General features: G+C 32.7%; 1 protein-coding gene across 3 annotated transcripts in view; it reads left to right on the forward strand.

Annotated features, from left to right (window-relative positions):
- PPFIA2 (PTPRF interacting protein alpha 2) overlaps positions 1-22,579 on the forward strand; it is a 412,913-nt gene that overhangs the window by 385,608 nt on the left and 4,726 nt on the right. For 2 of the 3 annotated variants that reach the window (XM_045553300.1, XM_045553299.1), the window contains 6 exons: positions 7,928-7,990; positions 9,517-9,546; positions 11,149-11,342; positions 14,646-14,743; positions 19,615-19,790; positions 20,667-20,735. In XM_045553300.1, coding sequence (XP_045409256.1) covers positions 7,928-7,990; positions 9,517-9,546; positions 11,149-11,342; positions 14,646-14,743; positions 19,615-19,790; positions 20,667-20,735 — 630 coding nt within the window. The remainder of the gene's footprint in view (positions 1-7,927; positions 7,991-9,516; positions 9,547-11,148; positions 11,343-14,645; positions 14,744-19,614; positions 19,791-20,666; positions 20,736-22,579) is intronic. The other variant, XM_045553298.1, reaches the window with a different exon arrangement.

The following is a 22,579-nucleotide window of genomic DNA, read 5'->3' on the forward strand; positions in this document are numbered from 1 at the left end:
TATTGGACACTTCATGATATGGCCTCAGTTCACCTCAGAGGCTTTATCTCCCCAGGTCAAGATCCAAACAATATAGAACTACTTTTAATTTTCTAAACTTCTTTGCCCTGGGTTGATTATGAACTTTTGTAATTGCTCTTCCTTTTGCCTGGCACATTCTTTCTTCTCTAGGTTCACCATGTATTTCCAAGTCAACCTTCATTTATTGATTCCTCCATCTCTCTCCTCTGAAAAGCTCTTGTGAAGCCCCCAAAGTCTGGGTCTGTTTCCCTTCCTGAGTTACCACTCCATGTACTTGCAAAAAAAACATTTTATAATTCTCTCTTTTCTTGACTTATCTCACACTAGACCAGACAAGGATAGTATCAGGATTCCACAGGCCCCAGGTCTTAACTCGGTGCCTGGCAGTTTGTAGATATTCTGCGAACATTCACCCTAAAAATAATCATTGCAAAAGTGGTTCTACCCACCATTGCACAGGATATGAAATTTGTATGGCCTTAAGTTCAGAGAGAAATTACACTAAGGAAAATAAGGCATGTTGACCAGTAGGTTTAGTACCAGATGATATAATTTAACTCCTAAATGTGAAATAGAATCAAAATGCTATGGAGTTTTAAGAAAAAAGAAACTAGCTAACTGAAAAAAAAAAAGGCCCATATACCCTGTCTTTTGTTCCTGAAGACATGAGTCATTGATCAAGATACACCTGGCTGAGGAACCCAAACCTAAAACTTAATGTATAAAAAAGGTTTGTATGATCAGAACAAATTGCGGTGTTCTATGAAACATAGCATTTCTTGGAAAAAAAAAAGCATAAACATTTGTCTCTGTATTTTCTAAGTATGAATCCTAATGTATAATATTGAGCTATGACTAACATATGGTTGGATAAGTCATCAAAAAGAAATTAACATTTGAAGGATAGAAAATATATTGTTTGTAGCATTTAAATTTTATATTTGTTTACTAAATTAATACATGATCCTGTATAACATTTGTTAAGTAGATAAAAATACAAAGACAATAAAAAAATTTTAAAACAATAAAAATGATTCACAGAAATAATCAATGTTAATTTTTTTCACTATTAATCTTTTGATAGAGACCTTTCCAGTCTTTTTTTCTTTACCTTTTTATAAAGATAGATTATTTAATATAATATATTATTGTGTACATTTTTTGAAACTTATTAATACAGCATGAGCATTTTTCTCATTTTATTAAATATGTGATTACAACATCACTTTTAATTGCTGCACATCTCATTTTCAGAAGTGTCATAATTTGTTTAACCAAATCCCTATTATTGGACATATTGCTTATTTAACAATTTTTATTGTGTGTTAAATACGTGTATGTAGTTATATTTTTGCATAAACTGTGGTTATTTCCATTGTACTATTTGTATATAGGGCATTCACATTCTTAATACTTTCAAACCTTAATTGCCAAATTGCATTGTGTTGCTCCTCTCTGTCAACAGTGGTTATCTCATTGTTTACATTTTTAAAATTACCAGTAATGTTAAAAATTTTTATATTCTGATTGATCCAGTATTTATATTAATTACCTATTCATAACCTTTTCAGTTTTCCTGTAGGATTATGGAAATATTTATCTTTTTACCAATGTGTAAAAGCTCTTTATTTGCAAAGGATATATACCTTTTGCAAAATACTGATGCAAGTTATGTAAGAGAGAAGTTAAGTTCTATCTCTGTTTCTTTAAAAATGATCTACTAAATGTTTCTTTTTCCTTTGACTTCATCTACATGGAAACATTTAGTCATTTCTAATATATTTCTAATATGGATTTGCTTTATAAAACAAATATTTCACTAAAATTTATATTAATGAATCCATTGAATAAAGTGAAGATGAACACATCTTAAATTCATAACTTAACATTATATATTAGGGGTTTTTTGGAAGAGAGGGTCTCCTTCTGTCACCTGGAGTAGAGCACAATGGTGTCATCATAGCTCACTGCAACCTCAAACTCCTGGTGCTCAAGCGATCCTCCTACCTCAGCCTCCTGAATAGCTGGGACTACAGGCATACACCACCATGCCCAGCTATATTTTCTATTTTTTATAGAGAGAGGGTGGAAACTCACTCTTGCTCAGGCTTGTCTTAAACTCCTGACCTCAAGCAGTCCTCCTGTCTCAGCCTCCCAAACTGCAAGGATTATAGGAGTGAGCCACCACACATGGCCCACAGATAAATTTTTTATGCTTTTTTTTTTTTAAAGAAATGTTATGTCTCCTAGAACACTGCACTTTGTTCAGATCATACAAATTTTTTGTACATTAAGGTTTGGGTTTGGGTTCCTCAGCCAGGTATATTTTTTCATTGACTCAGGTACTCAGGAGAAAAAGACAGGGTACCTGGGCTTTTTTTTTTTTTTTAACTTACTAGAACTTCTGTCTGATTCTACCTCCTTTCATGTGTAAATAAAATGTACTGGACTACTGGACCAGCAAAAGGAATCTAAAGGTCACATTTATTGTTTCCTTGTACCAGCCCTAATCTTCCAGTTTTCTGTTTCTTTTTTCCAAACTACTATTACTATAGAAAGGCTCTTATGTAGTAGGATAGAAATGGAGATGTCCATTAATTGATATTTGGTTGAAGAAGGATGTCATTAAGTACATTCTTAAAATATTTTATCTTAAGTAAAAATGTGTAAATATTCAGGCATTTGCAAAATTTAAATGAAGCACCTGGAGCTTTTCTTTGAGTATGTTTCCAACGTCTGGAGTTCCACATTATTTTTCTTTGATAACATCATCCATAAAATATCTTTAATTTTTCTAGTTTGGATTCTTTTTAAAGTGATGACTTTAAGATCTCTTAGAAAGCTATGTAAGTGAAGATTATTTCTGGACATTTACAATTTCTTCTCCAGACTGACAAAATTATGTTTCCTTGACAGCATGTTTCATGATTTGCTTTTATCTGTTTTTTCCAGGTAATTCAACTTAGTGTTCATACATGAGCCAAATTTCTTTTACTTTTTGCTTTATGTAATATTTATTTAAATTTCCTAATCAAATTTTAACAAAGCTAGTACAATGGAAATAAGTAGGTTTGAAACAAAATCTTGGGTAACCATATAATTCAACAAGTTTGAGCAGAAATGTGAGACATAACAATAGGCATTAGTCAGCACAGTGTACAGAGGAAATCAAGAGTCTTTACTAAATTAAAGATTTTCTTGAGTGGAGGTGACTTAGCAGAATGTCTAATAAAATAACAGTAGTAGCTAACATTGGCGGGTGCTTACTGTCAGGCACTGTTCTAGGTGCTCTACATGTGATAAATCACTTAAGCCTCACAACCATGCCATTAGGTATTTTTATTCTATCTGTTTCACAGATGGAGAAAACCAGAGTAGAGAAGTAAAGTGATACATCTAAGGTCACATCCCATGTAGTTTGACCAGAGTCTGTGCTCCCAACAAGGACGTTCTCCTGCTTCTGCTTCCTGCACTCTATCAGTTTCCCTTCCTTTTTTCTAGCATTCTTTTAGTCTGTTTTGGTTCCTCTTTTCATTATTATTTACCTCAGAAACCTCAACATTTAGTGGAAATAAAGTGAGGTATAATTGTATAATACCAGTCTTATTATAAGGGGAATTATTTCTCTTATAATAAGAAACAAAAATTCAGATAGGAGAGAAATATGGATCTAGACCATTTGAATGTGAAAGTAAATTTCAAGTTTCTATTTTGTATTAATACTTTAATTATAAAGAAAAAAATACTTCACAATGATCTAGGTAGTAGCAAAAGTTACTTTGATCTAGGTAAAATTTAGGATTATTCTGGCTGCTTTAGGTATCCCTGTCTCTGACAGCAAGAGAACTAATTATTTTCCCCTGATTAATTTTCATGTTATTTATTATGTTCATTTTAATATTTATCTTTCTGTCATAACTCTTTCCAAAGTGATTTAATTAGATAAGTGCTTTAATTATTAACATCCTTTAGAAATTTTCTTCTCAGTTCTCAGCTGATTATACTTTTTAAATATTCTATTCCACCTGAATCAAGAGGAGGCTAGCAAGGCATCACATGCACAAAATTTAAGGAGGCGTTCATTGTCAGGTATTGATCCTGCACTTGAAGGACCCTGAAAGCCAGTGCTTCCTCAAATGCAGCCTTCTGGGACTTCACTTGCCTCATCCTGGTCCCAGCCATGCCTTAGAACATATCATATCATGATATAAACTTTTCAGTATTTTTTTCTAATATGAAGCATGTACTTTTACTCCCACTTAAGAGGTGTAGAATCTGAAATTTAAGAGAGATTTAGGAAATGTCCTAGGGTAGTAGTGGCACTGCTATAATTCAAGCCTCTTGATTATAATTTGGTAATTATTAATATAATTGAAATTTTATAAGTCACCTGTTAGACAATATTAGCCACAGAAACAGCTACCAGTTTGTGTTTTCCAGCTCAGACATTTTGGGGAGGTTGCAACTCAGACTGCCAACAGCAGTAAGGAGATCTTAAGGGGCTCTTAGAGTACCACAGCCAGGTTATGTGATGTTTGTCTTTCATGCTTTTCCAACCTACTTTTTGCACTCTCTTTATCCTTGGTCCCAAGGCACCAGTGTCCTTACGTCCTTTGATTGATTGCTCAGAGCCTCCCAGCTCTAGTGATTCTCCTAGGGTTGCCCTTCTCTGAAACGCTCATGCTTTCAGTTCTTCCTTCATGACTTACCCAGATGAAAGTTCCATCCCCTAAACTGGTAGTGGAAAGAAAGCAATCTGAATGAATAATTGACTTACTACATATGGGCTTGCTTATAAAACAAACTTGTTAAACCTCATCCAATGTCTACTTGATTGGGTTGTGTGGAAGCTATTTTGTGGTTTACTTTACACGATTAGAGGGACAGCAGTGCTCTTTACAAGTAAAACTGCAAGTCAAAGATAAGAGACCAATATACAACTTCTGAAAGTTTGCCAACCATAGTATGGAAAATCGTCCTGGATATATACTCATTTTGCAAGTAAAGATACAGATAAAACCATAGCTTGCAGCATCTTCCCCATCACAGAACCTGCTGACAGACCAGCAAACACAGATTCAAAAATAACCTGCGAAAGATATTATGCATGTATCTGTTCCCACATGTGATAATACTGGTGGTTAATCAAAGTAAAAGCTACAGAAATTATTGTAAAGTTGATTTTATACTGTCCTGCAAGCTTGTCGTTTAATACTGTCTTAGATGAATTTCCTCTCAGGTAGTCATCATAGAAACTTACTTTGAACAAATAGTACAGCTGCTTAGGCAAAGCACTGTAATACTTTATAAAAAGGAAATGGGATAGATGAGTGTAAGGTGATTTTTAGCATAGTACATTCCTCATAAAGTCAATAAAAACCATTTCCTCCAAGTGATTTAATGTTTTATGTATCCATTTGCAACTTTCTGTTTCTAATGAGCTCCACTCTTAGAGGCTGGGAGTAGAGGAGAGGGGCTTTCAATGATATAGATGGCTTTTGTATTCTGTATTAATTTAAGGGCGTGCACAGATTTATCATATAGGAAAAAATTTGGCTATACTCTGAGTTCCAAAATGGTAGACATATTAGAATTGTATACAAATATTTGATGCCTAACCTTTGGAACTTTTATGCCTATGTAATTTATTTATAATTATTAATCTTTACTCCCCAACTCCCTTTGTTACTCAAATATATATATAGTCATGTGTTGTTTAACACATGTCCTGAGAAATGAGTTGTGGAACGATGTGTTGTGAGAATATCATAGAGTGTACCTCCACAAACCTACATGTTATATCCTACTACACAATTAGGCTATATGGTAGAGCCTGTTGCTCCTAGACTACAAACCTGTACAGCATGTTACTGTACCAAATACTATAGAAAATTGTAACCCAATAGTATTTGTATATCTAAACATAGGAAAGGTACAGTAAAAAATATAGTATAAAAATAAAAATGGTATACCTGTATGAATGGAGCCTGCAGGACTGGAAGTTGCTCTGGGTGAGTCAGTAAGTGAGTGGTAAGTGAATGTGAAGGCCTAGGACATTACCATATACCACGGTAGACTTTATAGACACTATACATTTAGGCTACACTAAATTTATAAAAAATATTTTTTCTTCAGAAATAAATTAGCCTTAGCTTACTGTAACTATTTTACTGTATAAACTTTTAATTTTTTTATATTTTGACTCTTTTGTAATAACACTTAGCTTAAAACACAAATCCATTATACAGCTGCACAAAAATATTTTTTATACCCTTATTCTATAAGCTTTTTTTCCTGTTGTTTTTTAATTTTTCAATTTTTTTTTAACAACTAAGACATAAACGCATTCATTGGGGGGCTAGGCCTACACACGATCAGGATCATTAATATCACTGTCTTCTACTTTCCACACCTTGTCCCACTGAAAGGTCTTCAGGGGAAATAACACACATGGAGCTGTTGAGCTCCATAACAATGCTTAACAGTGCCTTCTTCTGGAATGCCTCCTGAAGGACTTGCCTGAGGCTATTTTACAGTTAACATTTTTTTATAGGCAGAAGGAGTACACTATAAAATAATGAGAAAAAGTATAGCATAGTAAATATATAAACCAGTAGCATAGTCCTTTATTATCATCATCAAGTGTTACAGGCTGTACATAATTGTATGTGCTATACTTTTATATGACTTGTAGTGCAGTAGGTTTGTTTACACCAGTATCACCAGAAACAAGTGAGTAATACATTGCACCACAGTGGTACTATGGCTAACTACATCGCTAGGTGATAGGAATTTTTCAGCTCCATTATAATCTTATGGGACCATTGTTGTATATGCAGCCCATCACTGACCAAAAACAACATAATGGGGTGCATGACTGTGTGTATACACACACACACACACACACACACACACATACAAACACACACATATACATACATATACACACACAATTTCATTTATATAAATCATCAATTTAGTTTATATGTAGTTACATTTTAAATTATGTTGAATTACATTATCTGTAATACAGGGAAAGTCAATCATTATATTAAGCAAACGGTAGACAAAGGTCAAAGTGAATTATGGTGATGTTTTATGATATTTGGGTAACAATTTTGCTATTCTCAATTTTTTAAAACTAAACCCTTCCCCAGACAAGTAACAAGTAATATATTGGATGTAAATTACATTGATGTGCTTGGACAACCTTATAATATATAGGTTTTGTAATTTGACAGTATTTAATGAGGACGAAAAATGCCTTTAATAAATAAAAATAGCATTTCACTTCTTTTTCATTTGCAAGAATATAGGAACACAACATATTTACTGAATTGCAAAAAGAAGAAATTATTTGGGAAAAGCTGATGCTGGTTTCCAGATAGGTTATGATACTGCTTACAACTTGGTATTGATAACCAATTTTCTCCATCCAAGGACACTGAAGAATCAAAATTATGTGAAGGAAATTTTGGTAATAATGCAACAAAATACATGTGTCATCCTTTTCTGAAGAAAATAATAAAATTACATTCTTCTACTGATCAACTTTAATCAATTCTCCATTTTTGCAAAAATGGATCTGATTGCCATGTACCTTTGAAATGCAAATTTTGATCATGCCCTTTTTCTGACTAATAATCACAGAAGTATCATTTTGAATCTACCCCCCCCCCCCACGAGCTTCACAGAATGCCTCTTTCTGTTTGTTCTTTTTGAGTAGAAAGGAAAACAGAAACTCTGAGCAAACCAGCCATGCTGTCTGTCTCATGCACACTGTAGAGGCAGGGCTCTGTGGTGTTGCCGTGATGCTGTTAACTAACTTACAGAGGTGCTGCCTTTCTTCTTTGCCACTGCTTCCCTCTCATGGATCCCACTGCTTCCCTCTGGGCCTCCTCACTAGCCTTCAGGCAACGTTTGGGTGACCCATGAAGAAATGGAAAATCTTGCAGCTCCAGCAAAAACGGTTAGTCCATACGGCTTTGTAGAACTTGAAGAAGTTACTTTGCTGGTACTTGGATGAAACAATTAATTTGTTTATTATAGAACAGAGTAAAAAGGTGTACTTATATAGTTACATGCAAAAATAACTTTCTATTCATTTATTTATTTTTTTTTGAGACAGAGTGTCACTCTGTTGCCCAGGCTAGAGTGCCGTGGTGTCAGCCTAGCTCACAGCAACCTCAAACCCCTGGGCTCAAGCAATCCTCCTGCCTCAGCCTCCCAAGTAGCTGGGACTACAGGCATGCGCCACCATGCCCAGCTAATTTTTCTATATATATTTTTAGCTGTCCATATAATTTCTTTCTATTTTTTTAGTAGAGACAGGGTCGCACTCTTGCTCAGGCTGGTCTCGAACTCCTGAGCTCAAACGATCCTCCCACCTCAGCCTCCCAGAGTGCTAAGATTACAGGCATAAGCCACCGTGCTCAGCCTCTATTCAGTTTTAATTTACTGTACTCACTTGACATTTTTAAATGAAACAGTGCTAGATTATCATAATGTGATTAATATCATAAGAGTTTATAATATGCAAACATTAAGCAAGAATTCAATGAAACATCCATTTTGCAACACTGGAAATCTTTTGCAACATATATTACCTGGTGTTGGGCATAAGCAACACCAGTTTCTAAGCCAAATTAAATCAGTATTAGAAAAGCTTAAATTGAATACTCATTTTTAATATAATCATGTAATTTCTTGAGCTTTACCTTCTGAAATACAGAGCTTGACCAAAAAAAAAAAAAAAAAACCAAAACAGAAATGCTATGTTTCTTTGGTATGCTAAAGCACTGTGCTCAAGAACTTCCTGGGGACTCTAATTGTCAGCTTTTAAAAATATAGTGTTATATCTAGCCATTTTTCATGTAAAGTGACAAAGTTGAGAATATCATGTATTTTATCTTTAGCAACTTCTTTTTAAGAAAGAAGTTCTTAAAGTTTTATCCCTATTAGAAAAATTGATTATCTACAAGTTTATGATGTGTAAAAATGCCAATGCTGTGTACTAATTTCATTTTTAGTTTAGGTTTGTTGTACTTCGTTGTTGTATTGTTTTGTTTTGTTGGCTGTTGTTGAAACTATTTGATTACCACAAGCTTTCTTGGAGGGATTATATAAGATTTCCATAGCATATATATTTATGTATACGTAACCAGAATTTTTTATTATAACACATTACATTTGGAAAATTACACACTTTTAAGAATTAAAAAAGTTTTGGAGTGACCAGATCAAATGTTCACAAAACTATGAATTTAAAATTTACAGTAAAATTAATTAAAAACTATGTAGTTACCCTGTAGTTGCCCTCAAGCTGCAAAATTGATCACTGTGGATCTGAGTAAGAATCTGTGTATTTATCTGCCTATATCATAACAATTAACATTTTGTATAATAATTTTGCTTCTGCTAGAAAAATTTTACTGTAATATTTGAAATTAATTTGTATTTACCCGCTTTATTAATCATTTCCTGCTGCTAACACAGAAAGAATCTGAGGAAGGAAGCTGGGCTCAGGTAGGAAATCCAATTCTTTAAGACGATATCATTTAGTAGGCTAGGAGGATATAAATTAAGAAGCTATTATAAATCATAATATAAATCTTCACTTAGCTCAATGCCTGATACGTATATGTAAATCTATATTATATTCAATCTGTATGTCTTTTTAATTGCTATATTTTGCAAATAAGATGATTATCATTTCATACTTGGCTTCTTTTAAAATAATTTTCTTTCTTCCCACAAAAGAATGATCTGTAAGTTAAATTTCTCTGAATATATTTAATCAGGAATCATTCAAGTTGGATCTAAGGGGGAATAAAAAGAAAGAAAAGACTTATTTGGAGTTCCATGTGCTTTAAGGTGTAATGAAAAGTGGAAGAGGTGGGGGTTGAAACACCAGTGTCAGTGTTGCAGGACACCAGTTAGATTGTTCCCATTTATTAAGATGACCATGTGAGACAAGCGTCTGTACTTTGAAGAAATAAATGTTTTCAAGGAAGCTCTGCATTTTTTTTTGACATTTCCACATGTTGGATAACTTAAAAAATAAATGCATGGTGTATTCAATGTGCTTCAAACCTTTCCATATAAGAAAAATTTTGGTGGTTATATTAGGACCTGTTTTTAAACTTGCATTAACATGGGATTGCATTAGATTTTGATTTTGGTAAAAATTTCATCATTCTTAAGAATAAACACAAAAAAGGGAAGCACCTAGATTTTAAGTAGAAATGCAAGTTATAATTAGAATTTTCAATTTAGGGCATGATAAGAAACTAAATAGGAAACTAAAATTAAGAGAGAGTAATAATTTTTGTAAAAAATGGTTTCCTGGTGATGGTTGATTTTGACCTTCATTTTAGCTGTTTTGAACGGTATGTAGTAAGATCAGTTCATATTATTATATTAAATAATTACATTGTCTGTTAGCTTTTGATCATGCCCTGCTTCTTTAAGGATAGAGTCTATATTGATTGATTTCTAGAAAAGATTTTGATTCTTTCCAATGTTCTTTATGGAATGCTGACTGAATGCTTTGTTAGATAACAATGTCCCCCATATAGATGTTCAGTATTCTGTCTCTTGAACTTAATTGCTTTTTTCTTTATTGTTTACTGAGGTTTCTATTTCACATCAAGTCTTGCCATTAAACTGTAGCAATGGCAATAGTGGCATTGATAAGATGAAAATGGAGGATTAGCTGACAGATATAAATAAAATAAAATAAACATATCAATATAAAAAATCTTAAAGCTCAGAATTTTTATTATAACTCTTAATTCTAATTTCTTGATTAACAAAATACATATTTGGACAAAATATAATTCCTTTGGGGAATACAAAGTGAACAATCATTTTCAGTAGGCAAGTACTTTGATAAGTGTATATAAAGTTCCATTTTGTACCAAAGCAAATTAAATACAGGCTAAATATTATTTCTGCTTTGTTTTCATACATCATAGTAATTAAATATTAGTTCATATTTATATAATATATATAAATAAATACATAATATGTTTATATATATTTAGTTTATATAATAATAGGTTATATTCTCCAATTACCATCTCATTTTATTGGTTAAAAAACTTGACTGCTATAAAACAATTCTAGTGTCCGGTTTTTCTACAGACCCTGGCTTATGGAGATATGAACCATGAGTGGATCGGAAATGAATGGCTTCCCAGCCTGGGGTTACCTCAGTACAGAAGTTACTTTATGGAATGCTTGGTAGATGCCAGAATGTTAGATCACCTAACAAAAAAAGATCTCCGTGTCCATTTAAAAATGGTGGATAGTTTCCATCGGTAGGTTTTTTTGCCAAAGAATAATTAAAATAAAACAATGTGTAACATATATTTTATTAAAACAAAAATTGATGTTTATGTGATAGAAAATATGTGCTATTTGAAACATCTGTGTACATCTACTTGGAAAAATATTTTCATGCAGCAAAATGCAAGGACTATCTAATGTAGAGCTGTGTGCATATGCATATCATGTGCCCAAAGTCTACGAAAATATATGTGCACAAAAAATTGCAATAAAATGCAATCTCCTCTTTCAAGGTTTTTACCATCTCGCACTTAAAAAAGGGCTTGTTTTAATATCATATCATAAATGCTTATGTTTATATTAGGTAAAAAAACAGTCAGCTGGATTTTGATTATTTGTTTCATATAGTTGATTATGGTGATAAATTAAATAATAATAAATCTAAATCTAGATACTTTTGGCTTAGGAGACTCTGGTGCTATTCAGTGCAACAGTTAATCAGTGACTAAAATGAAGGTGTTATAAAATTAGATATGTTGGTTACATAAAATTAGGATAATAGATAATTTTGGCTTTTCATTCCAATTTATGGAGATATTTTGAATTTTAATATAGTTGTTGACACTGTTAGATTAAATTTAGTAGAGATAAATATAACAGTTTTAAAAAAACTATTAAAATGCTGGATGGCAAATTCATGATTTAATGTAATAGCAGCTTATGTGAAAAAGATATAGGATTTGTAGTTGATACAAAAATCTCAGTATTGGTTAATACCTTGACAAGGCATAAATAGATTGTGTTTATTGAAAGGTACAACAAAAGTGTCATGGGGTGAAATAACTAGAAAATTCTATTCATTTATCCACCCTAAATTATTATTGATAAAGTGATAGAAATCTGGTGGAAACATTAAGGAAATTAAAGAATTTGACTCAGATGAAGGAAAACTTAGATATGTTTTCTTATGTTTTAAGATCATTACTATGTGGTAAAAAAATAATATTTTCTTTGTTGAGCGTGTACTCTTCTAGTTCATATAGATGGAGATACTAGGGTGAGTGATTTCTGTTCACTTGAGAGAACAACTTTGTGCGAATCTCAATTGCCATATATTGTATACATTGGGAGGTAGTGAGTGAGTTCCCTATAACTCAAAGTCTAGGCCTTCAAATTTTATGTGGTTGCATTAGACTTGTATTTAGAATTTTTGACAACACACTTGGGTCCATTTTTCTCATTCTTCACTAGATTGACTGCTCTATTATTTTAGTAAAAATAATTTTTATAATCACATTTTAAAAAAATAAAAGTGACTCAAATAATCAAGGGTTCTGCTTGTTCTGGGAAATATGCAAGCTTCATTTTTATGTTATGCTAATGTCTGATTTGAAACAGGTAACACGTGACTGCACATTACATCCCATTTTCAGCCGTTTTCCATCTGAAAGATATTGTCACAATATTATCCTCTTTTTGTACAATTTTGTATTACACATAAAAATTTGGCAGAAACTAGCCAAGAACCATTAGTTTAATCTCAAGTTGCCTACTATCTATGATGGTTGTTATATAAGTATTATTTAGTATTTCATCAAATTAGTTTGCTAGGAATGCCATAACAAAATGCCACAGACTGGGTGGCTTAAATAACAGAAATTTATTTTCTGAAAGTTCTGGAGGCTGGATGTCAGAGATAAGGGCATTGACAGGTCTGGTTTCTTCTGAGGCCTCTCTCCTTGGCTCACCCAAGACCTCCCTCTCTCCATGTCCTCACATGATCTTTCCTCTGTGAGTGCACATTCCTGGTGTCTCAGGGTGCCCAAATTTGCTCTTCTTACAAGGACACCAGTCGGTTTACATCAGGGCCTAGCCTGATAGCCTCATTTAACTTAATTACCTCTCTAAAGGCCCTATGTCCAAAACAGTCACATTTTGAGGTACTGAGGGTTAGAGCTTCAACATATGAATTTTAGGGAAACACAATTCAGCCCACAACACCTACCTAATGCATTTTTGTTTCCATTTTTTTCTGATTCTGAAAAATTTGACTCAACATTGTTTTTATTAAAATGTAGGGCTTAGAAATGCATCCATAATCTAAGTGTAGCCTGGTTAATGTGTATTTCTAAATTTGTGTATATTCCTAAACACTTGAGATATCACATAGTATCTACACCCTAAGTGATATCAGTGATGATATCAGCAACTATCATCACTGATACTCATTGATCTTTATTCTTGAAACCTAGAGATTATTAATATTTTTTCCTATCATCCTCTTCCACATTCTTTATGTCTAATATCACTATATCTTTTCATTCCTTCTCTTTGAACATCTCTGTTATCTGGATTTTCTTTTCATGCTCATGGCTGTTGTCCTTATTTTGGCAGCACTGACCCCTTAATTGGTTTCCCTGTCTCCTGGGATTACTTATTTTCCATCTCCTATTTTGCTACCAGATTATTCTTCCTTAAACAAACAAACAAAAAAAAAAAAACTTTTATAGTCATGTCTTCTCCCTCTGAAAATTGTCCAATAATTCTCTATCACCTGTATGTATTTCACATTTACACAAAAATACAAGGTTTTCCTTAATATACCCCTACTTTCCAAATGTAGTTGTATTCCTCCTTCCTTCTTAGCGTGGCTTTTCAACGTTGGACATTGTGTCTCACTGTCACCACACCTTTAAAATTTCATCTTCAATCCTGTTCATGATGCTCCATTTTCTTTCATAGTCCTTTCTCTGCTACCTGATTCCTTAAGTAACAATTTTCTGCTCTTCCACAGTATCCTTTCCATGCACAATTGCAGTATCTGCTGACTTGTTCTTTTTAGATACTTCTGTATCATTTAGGGTTGTGGGCTATTCATTTTAATATTCAGTTCTCTATTTTATTACTTAACTGATTCATTGTTTATGTTATTTTTCTCAACAGCTTAAGAAGAGAGTATCCATTTCTTATAAATTCCTTGCTGTCTCCATAATGGGGATTTTAAATTCTTTTCAAATGAATAAAATATTAATTTGTCTGCACATAATATAGGAATAGCTACATGAAAGACATATATAGAGGAACAACAACATAAAGGATTATTTTCAAAACTGTTTTCCTTATTTTGAAAATTTTTTTTATTTTTTTGGAAACATTGTGTGCTTAACATAATTATAAATTTGTTTACTTTCAGTCCTGAAGGATTTAATTGTAAATGTAATTTATTAACCTGTTGCCCTATAAAGCAGTGCCTAGTGCTGGCTCTGCCTAATCAAAGAACTTTCTTTACCTTCTGAGTAAATTCAGTATGTTTTCCTTTTTTAAAAAAATAATAGAACAAGTTTGCAGTATGGAATTATGTGCTTAAAGAGGTTGAATTATGACAGAAAAGAACTAGAAAGAAGACGAGAAGCAAGCCAACATGAAATAAAAGGTAATGTGCCTTTCTTTTATATGAAATGCCTTTTCTCTAGCGCTTTTAGCTTCCACTTTTATGAACCTGAAATTCTATATGTGTTACAATAGTCATTAAGTAGCATAAGAATTTAGCTTATTATGATTTTTTTCATTATTTTTCTAATTAAAATACAGAAAATTATAACATAACATTCTAGGGTAAATATCCCATTTGAGGCTTATTTTTGATTTTTTGAATAGAGATTTATCCTTCGGAACCTATTAATTATGCATTCTGCTTACACTAAAGATGTCTCCATGTAGATATTTTTGTAAAACTTTTAATGGAACATTCTCATTATAATTCAGAGAAACATAGTATATCATTTTTATGGCAGTTCAGTTTTTGGTTTATATCATTTGAATTTTATTTCAGTGCCCAGATATTTTTGTGATACTGTAAAATTAAAGAAATTATATAGGAATTTTATACAGAAATTATGTAAGGACTTACTCCTATAAACTAGACTAGTCTTTTAATAATTTTATCTGGGAATTATTTTAGGAGCATTTTTAATTGCTGCAACTTCTATATGCACAAAAATGTTTGATTGGACTAACAAGAAAAGACACTATATTACAGGTTTAATGGAAAAGTACTCTATTTAGTAATTAACTGTCTAAATGTTGAGGTGTACCTTAATATACAGGGGAAAAATGGTTTCAAAGAGGAATACAGGTGCTATACTTAGGTGCTATGCTTGCTAAAGACCATTGTATTTTTTTTTTATTGCTGTTGTTGAAGAAAAAAATAAATTGTTGGCTATAAGAAAGATATAAATATCTATAGTCCTTTTTGATAAAAATAATCAATCCACTTTTGTTGCTTAAAGAAGAAAAAAGACCTATTAAGAAAAATATAACCAAAAATTTTAAGGAAAAATTTGGATATTGAACTACTTACCATTTATATTTCCAGTTCCTGTTACCTATGGAATGGGTATGTGCAAACACTTTGTCACATTCAGTGGATATATTACATTGATTGTTCAAAGTTAGGCATGAGTCTCTGTTTTCATCTTCATTTCTTTTAGGCCTTACTATAGATAAGAAAAGAGTACATATTACATGTTACCTACCTCTTCCTCAATATTAAAATTTAGCACTGTTTTATTCTTTATTTAAGATTACCTATCTTAGGATTTTATAATTTTCATTTGTGGTAATGTCAGAAATTACTCTTACTTTTGGCAGTTCTTGGACAGTACATTAGTTCTAGTAGAATGGGCTTGAATGCATGTGAAATTGATTGGTTAAAATGTTTTTCTATATACGGTTCACTGCAAAGTAGACAGACACACAATGGATTTCTCATAACACTTCATTTGACTCTATTCCTTAGGAGCAAGAAAGTGTTTTTCCATTATCAAAATCAAGTTGTTTGATTTCACTTTATTTTGGGGCTCCAGGAAATTGCAGGTTGTTTTCAGTTCATTGCTATTCAGTTGAATTGAAATTTGGGAACTAATGGATCCAAGACAGACCCCAGAAGGAAGTTTGCATTTGACCAAAGAAAGGATGTTTTAGTACACAAATAGATTTTACCCACGGGATACCACTTTCTAGTTTTCTTTCTCAAGCACTTTTTCCAATTACATTTTATTATGCTGAGGCTCACCATGTGAAAACTTTCACACACTGATAGATCTAAAGAGGAGAAATTACCCATTTGGCCCTACCCCAAATGCTATATTAGTATTTGGCAATTGCTGGTTAGAATGTAGCCCTGAGAAAAAATTGCCATGATTCACTATGATTACACATAAACAACTCCATATGATAAGTAGCTGTGAGTGAGATCATAAACAGCCCGTTTCCTATAACTGATCTGATGACTTTTACAGGAATAGCTATCAACTATGACTAGGGGTCTCCGTTATTATCTGAAGTGTTAATTAACCTTGACCTTAATGAACAGTTTTCTGAGGTGAGAAGAACATGTGAATATCAAGAATATGCTAATATTTAATTTGTTGCTAGGAAACAGTCTACACTGATTTCTAGGCCTTTATTGCTAGGTCAAGAGGATTCCTACAAAGCTTTAAAGTCAGGGCATCCATTTTGCTTGCAAACAGATTTATAGAAAGGGATATAATTTACAAAATTTAAAAAAGGGTATGGTGTTCTAAGAAGGAAAAGTTTGGATTTGTGTTTCACTTTCCTTCACCCCATAAATGAATTGTTTTGTGTATTTGATCACTCTTAACTATAGGTGTAACAATGGAATTTTTGATGGACATATATTTGCAGAAATATGATGACTATATAATATGCCTTAGACTATAAAAATATAAGCCCAGCTCTAGAAAAAACAAACACTTCCTATTCAAACATCCATCTAGTGCAAAGAAAACTGGACAATTTTGTTGTTGTTTTTTTTGATGTCCCATTGATTTAAAAAATGTTTTTAGTAAAATCAAATGGAGAACTGTAGCTGTCACCCATACATACCTCCCCAGCTTTTGAAGTTCAAGTATAGGGTAACTAGTTGTTATAAAGAATCAGTTACTATCCACAGCATCTGAAAATATAGCCAAAATATAATTCCAACCAACTCACATCTCATTTTCTGAGGTCGAAAACCTCAATGGGTCTGTGTGTTTGTTTATGTAGGCTCTGATGATAGCTTGGACTTTAGTTTACACCACATAAACACACACATGTGTATTTAAATGTATAGTGCATATTATGTCTAATGTCTGAATCTTTCAGTGAGCATTCATTATTACTGCAATTCATAGAGCAAATAAATGTTTCATTTAGCATCAGTGATTAAAAAAAAAACACCTCAATGGAACAAGCTAATGCAAACACAGAGAAAAATCTATCTATACTTCATTACTAACCCAGAGTGACAGTGAATATGTCTAATATAAAATTTCCATATATAGTAAAGATCATTAAGTAAGTCCTTTGTTCTGCAGAAGACATGGGGAAAGAAAGAGGCAAAACCTGAGGGGATAATAAATGTCCTACTTCCTGCAGAAATTCACCCTGCTTTGGATAGAGCAGGTAATAGTAATAAGACTGGGGGAAGTGGGTATTCCTCACATATTCCTCATTACCTAAATCCAAAGAAAGGCATAGGCCCTTTCTTTTGAAATGAGATTGTTCAAGCCACAGTGGGAGTTAAGTAGTGAGATGTGAGGCAAATATACCTATAGCTTCCAGATTCTTATACAAATGCTTTATCAGCACTGTAGATTGGAAGAATCAGAAAGAGCAAAAACTAATTTGAAGAGCTTCTACTTCTGACTATAATGGAATACATTGAATCAGACCAATCTTCAACCAAGAGCAGATACAAAGGCTGGATAAATCAATAAGTAGCCCTTTGAAGATAATAGAAACCAACTAAGACAGCCAAAGCTTGAGAGACTATGATCTTGAAAAAGAGAGAAATACATCAAGGTCAATGGTAAACTGTCATTCTCTACTGCTTTTCCCTGTCTTACAGAGCAGTAGCGAATGGGGTGTGGAGGGAATTGGAATTTAGAGGCACCAAAGCTGCCATGGCTTGAGGAGCAAGATTCCAGAGAAAAGGGAAACAAGGAAGCCTGACATTTTATACCACTTTCCTCTTGAGAGGTTTGTGGCCTCCTAAGAAGGATGGACATAGAAGCTAAAAACTGAACAGAAAGCAGAAGCCAAAGGTTAAGAAATCTAGAAAAAGAGCTTTTGGCAATCTCAGATGATGGAGTCAAATATTACAGGTCAAAACCACCAAATATACTTTAATTTGAGATCTCTAAAGAAATACACCATAGGACTAAGGACAAACTTAAATAGACCAGGCTTTATTTTTACTTATTTATTTTTTTAAATAGATATTATTGTGTTAATATCTGAGATTTACAACATGATGTTATAAGATACATATAGATAGTAAAATGATTACTGTGGTGAAGGAGATTACCAGGCTTTATTTTGAAAGGTTACAATTGAAATCCAGCATGGACTTATCTAAATCCTTAATTAGATCAAGTTGACCTGCCCTTATTGTAGCTGATGGAATATTCTGGTCCTTCTGATTATCTTACTGCTTTTTATATAGCATTCTTCCAGCTCATAATGGGAAGAAATGGAAGAAAATAAATGATAAAATATATTTTGATATGTTTTTGTCTAAAAAAGGGACAGGAAAAAGCCTTTCTCTAATGGTTTTATTTTTAGAAAATAAAAATCAAAGTGTTTTGTACCTCAATAAAAAACTACTTTCAACAAAGCAAAAACAACTTGTGACTTTTGACTGAGTGCCTGAATTGTGTGTTAGTATGTGATTGGAAAATAATGAATTGACAATAGTAAGGTATCAATTTATTGGCTCTCTTTATTATCTTACTGTTCTGTTTTTATATATTAATTCAAGTGAAAAAAAGTATCTTCTAGTCTATATGCAATATTTAAGTAGAGGTTAATAAACACTTCTGATGAAGGACAATATTAGTATTTTATTAGAATCTTATTTTGCTGTTTACCGGTGTGTTAGTAAGACACAAACAAGAAATGTCTCCCTCTGGTGGTAAAAACATTAAACTTCAGATGACCTATAGGGCTCAAGTATGAAAACAAGAAACACATTGAGACCTTGTGTTCCATGTGATGCAAGTGCTGTCATTTTAATTATAACAAACACTCTGAGAATGTCAAACTTTTTTTCTAGACTTAGAATAGAAAAAGTTAGTAGTTGTTAGAGCAGTAATCACATGCAATAGAATGGAGCCAGGTGCATTAGAGAGTGGATCAATCACCATAAATGCAGCCTGGCCAGATACCTATGGTTCATTTCAGCTAGTGGTTCTATTATGGAAAATACTGCAGCCTAAAATGACATAACTCTTTTTCTAGATGTATTGGTGTGGAGCAATGATCGAGTTATTCGCTGGATACAAGCAATTGGACTTCGAGAATATGCAAATAATATTCTTGAGAGTGGTGTGCATGGCTCACTGATAGCCCTGGATGAGAACTTTGACTATAGCAGCTTGGCTTTATTATTACAGATTCCAACACAGAACACCCAGGCAAGTTTCTTTTCTTGCTGTAGTCTCATTGTGTCCTGGTTTATATAATGACAAACTAAACTTTCAGGAAAAAAAAAAAAAGGCTGTGTATTCATGATTATTAATGAAATTAGTTTAACCTTTGAAATATGTCACTGGAGTTTTAATTTCAAGCTACTGGATTTCTAGCCAAAACAAAATCATAAAATTAAACAGAAAAAAATTTAGAGGTTATGTGGCCCAACCTCCCAAAACAAATTTTGCCAGATTCCCTGAAACAAAATCCCTGACAGATGGCCTTCAGTCTCTGCCTCACTGAGGGGCAGTCATTTCAATTTACTTGTCTGAATTATACAGGCACTTGCATTTGCGTGCCAATAATTCCTAAATCTGGATAATTATTTGAATCAATACAGTTTCTTACAAGTTAAAAATAAAACTTTCAACTTACATCATAGTCCTAAGAAATCAGACATCAAGAGACAGGGCACAGAAATCCTTATCTGGAGTTTCCCCAAATGATGATCATTGTCAGGTTTGAGAGCTACCTGCATAGGCTGGATAAAAATTTGGCCGTCCAACTTCACTTTTTATTTTGTTTTCACATATTTCAAAGTTTATATAAAATACTGAATTGGAATAAAATAACAGAGTGAGGTCAAAGCCTCCTGGGCTCAGACCTTTATGTAAGGCTATCCTGCTACTGTCCACAGATAAAATTGCCCTACATAGTCTTTGTAGCTCAAATTTACAATGACTTGTAGATATAGAGGGCTAAAAATCTTAACCCATAAATACAACATACTTTTTAATGCACTCTCAGATAAATATAATCTGCATGATTTTTTAAAATAACATGTGATTTCAGTGATGGTAACTGTAATTTGATGTTAACAGGCAAGGCAGATTCTTGAAAGGGAATACAATAACCTCTTGGCCCTGGGAACTGAACGGCGACTAGATGAAGTAAGTCCTTACCTGTCATTCAAAAGGGATCTAAGAGAGTTTAAGAAAAGTGCAGTAACCTTCTTGTTTTTAAGAAATAGTGCTTGGAAATTAATCACATGCTTATTCTATGTGTGGAATCTAGAATTTTTCTCAGGATAGTTCTTAAATATCAAATTATATTACTAACAACTTTGGAAAGAACTTTATGCATTCATAAATATTATTTCAGCAGTTAGAAATACTAAAAGTAATTCAAAAAGAAACTTTTATGATCTGTGACTGAAAAATATTAAGCAACATATCTTTAAAAATTATAAGCAATTAATACACAAATATTGATAAATTCAGCATGTTAATAAGGAATCTGCTTATCTCTTAAATTTCAGTATATCTTCCTAGGAAATTTTAGCATATTAAAATGAAAAACCAACTTACTTTCAATAAATGGAAAGCTTTTCATTACTTTAGATATTAATACTAAGCTTTCCTTGAAAACAGATGTATAACATTTTTAATAGTCATAGGATTTGAAAGTTATATTGAGTATAAGAATTCCCTAGACATAATATATGCATGTTTAAATTATTTGCAAAATAATAAATATGTAAGTAGCCTCCTGAGATGAATGAATATAAGGGATATCTGCAAACCCTGTGGACTGATAGACAATTTAATAGTCCTTCCGAGTTTCTTTCAAGGTCTTTCTGGAAGAAGTGGGAAGGAAGTGTGAAGTGGAAAATACAGCAATGTATAGTTCTGTTTTGCAAAGTACAGTTGTTTCTTCGCTATAAAGACAAGCTGATTAAAATAATTTCATGAATGAATTTAACAAATCCTAAAATGAGGCAATAATTCCATATTCCAAGGGGCAGGGCAGAAAATCTTGGTATTATAAAAACCCATGTTGTCCTTTATGGAGCAGATTATAGAGAAATAAGCTCTACAGTCTTGACCTTAGGTAACTTCCAATAAATTCATAACTCTTGTCTGATCAGGATAATGATTAACATTTTAAAAATCCTAGCTAATACTTAACTGATTTTAGTCTTAAAAGTTGTTTGACAGTCTCTTAAATTCTTATTTTGAATTGTTGATTCAAAAAGGTAGTCTTATAAACTCATACATGGTAAAATACAATTATTAAAAGTTAAAATTTTAATAAAAATTAAAGATCTGTCATATTGTTACACTCTAAAATGTGGATTGACCTTAAGGAGCTGTCCAGGTAAAGACACTAGCCTATGTGGGTTATAGTGTTGCTTCCTGATTGTAATGAATAAGCAGAAAGGTCTATTGAGCCAATTAAATGGGATGTGGCCATCTACCTTCAAAATATGTTATCATCTTTTTTATTTTTAAAAGCACAACACACAGTTTTATTATTCAACCTTCTATTCTCTTTCATTCCTTTTTTTTTTTCCCAGTATGATCAAAAACAGCCAAACAACTTTCCTAGGCCTGTAGTGGACTTATTTCTGGGGCTTTGCTGATCACATTCCATTGAGATAATGTGAAAAGGTTGATGTGCTTCCTTTTGACTTCAACTAATAGGATATCTTTTAACTCTGTCTCATGAAGAATTCCCCCCCATGATGATGTTGTTTATAGTTTCTGTTAAGTTTCTCCAGTAACAATATGTAGAAAGAGTAGAAGTAAGGAGTCATAATTCAAATTCTTGACTTCTTGGCTTGTTTTTAAGCCCTTAGCTCATATATTATAGCAGTGGTAAAGCTCCATTAATGTAATGCAGTGTTTTGTAGAACTGAAGAATAGTTATGCTTAATGCAATCACTTTTCCAAGAATGAAGACATCAGATAGGCCGCAGCTGTGAAATTCTGTTTCTTTTCCACCTTTACAAACA

This window comes from Lemur catta, chromosome 6 (genome assembly GCF_020740605.2).
Source record: "Lemur catta isolate mLemCat1 chromosome 6, mLemCat1.pri, whole genome shotgun sequence".
In the NCBI taxonomy this organism is placed as follows: domain Eukaryota; kingdom Metazoa; phylum Chordata; class Mammalia; order Primates; family Lemuridae; genus Lemur; species Lemur catta.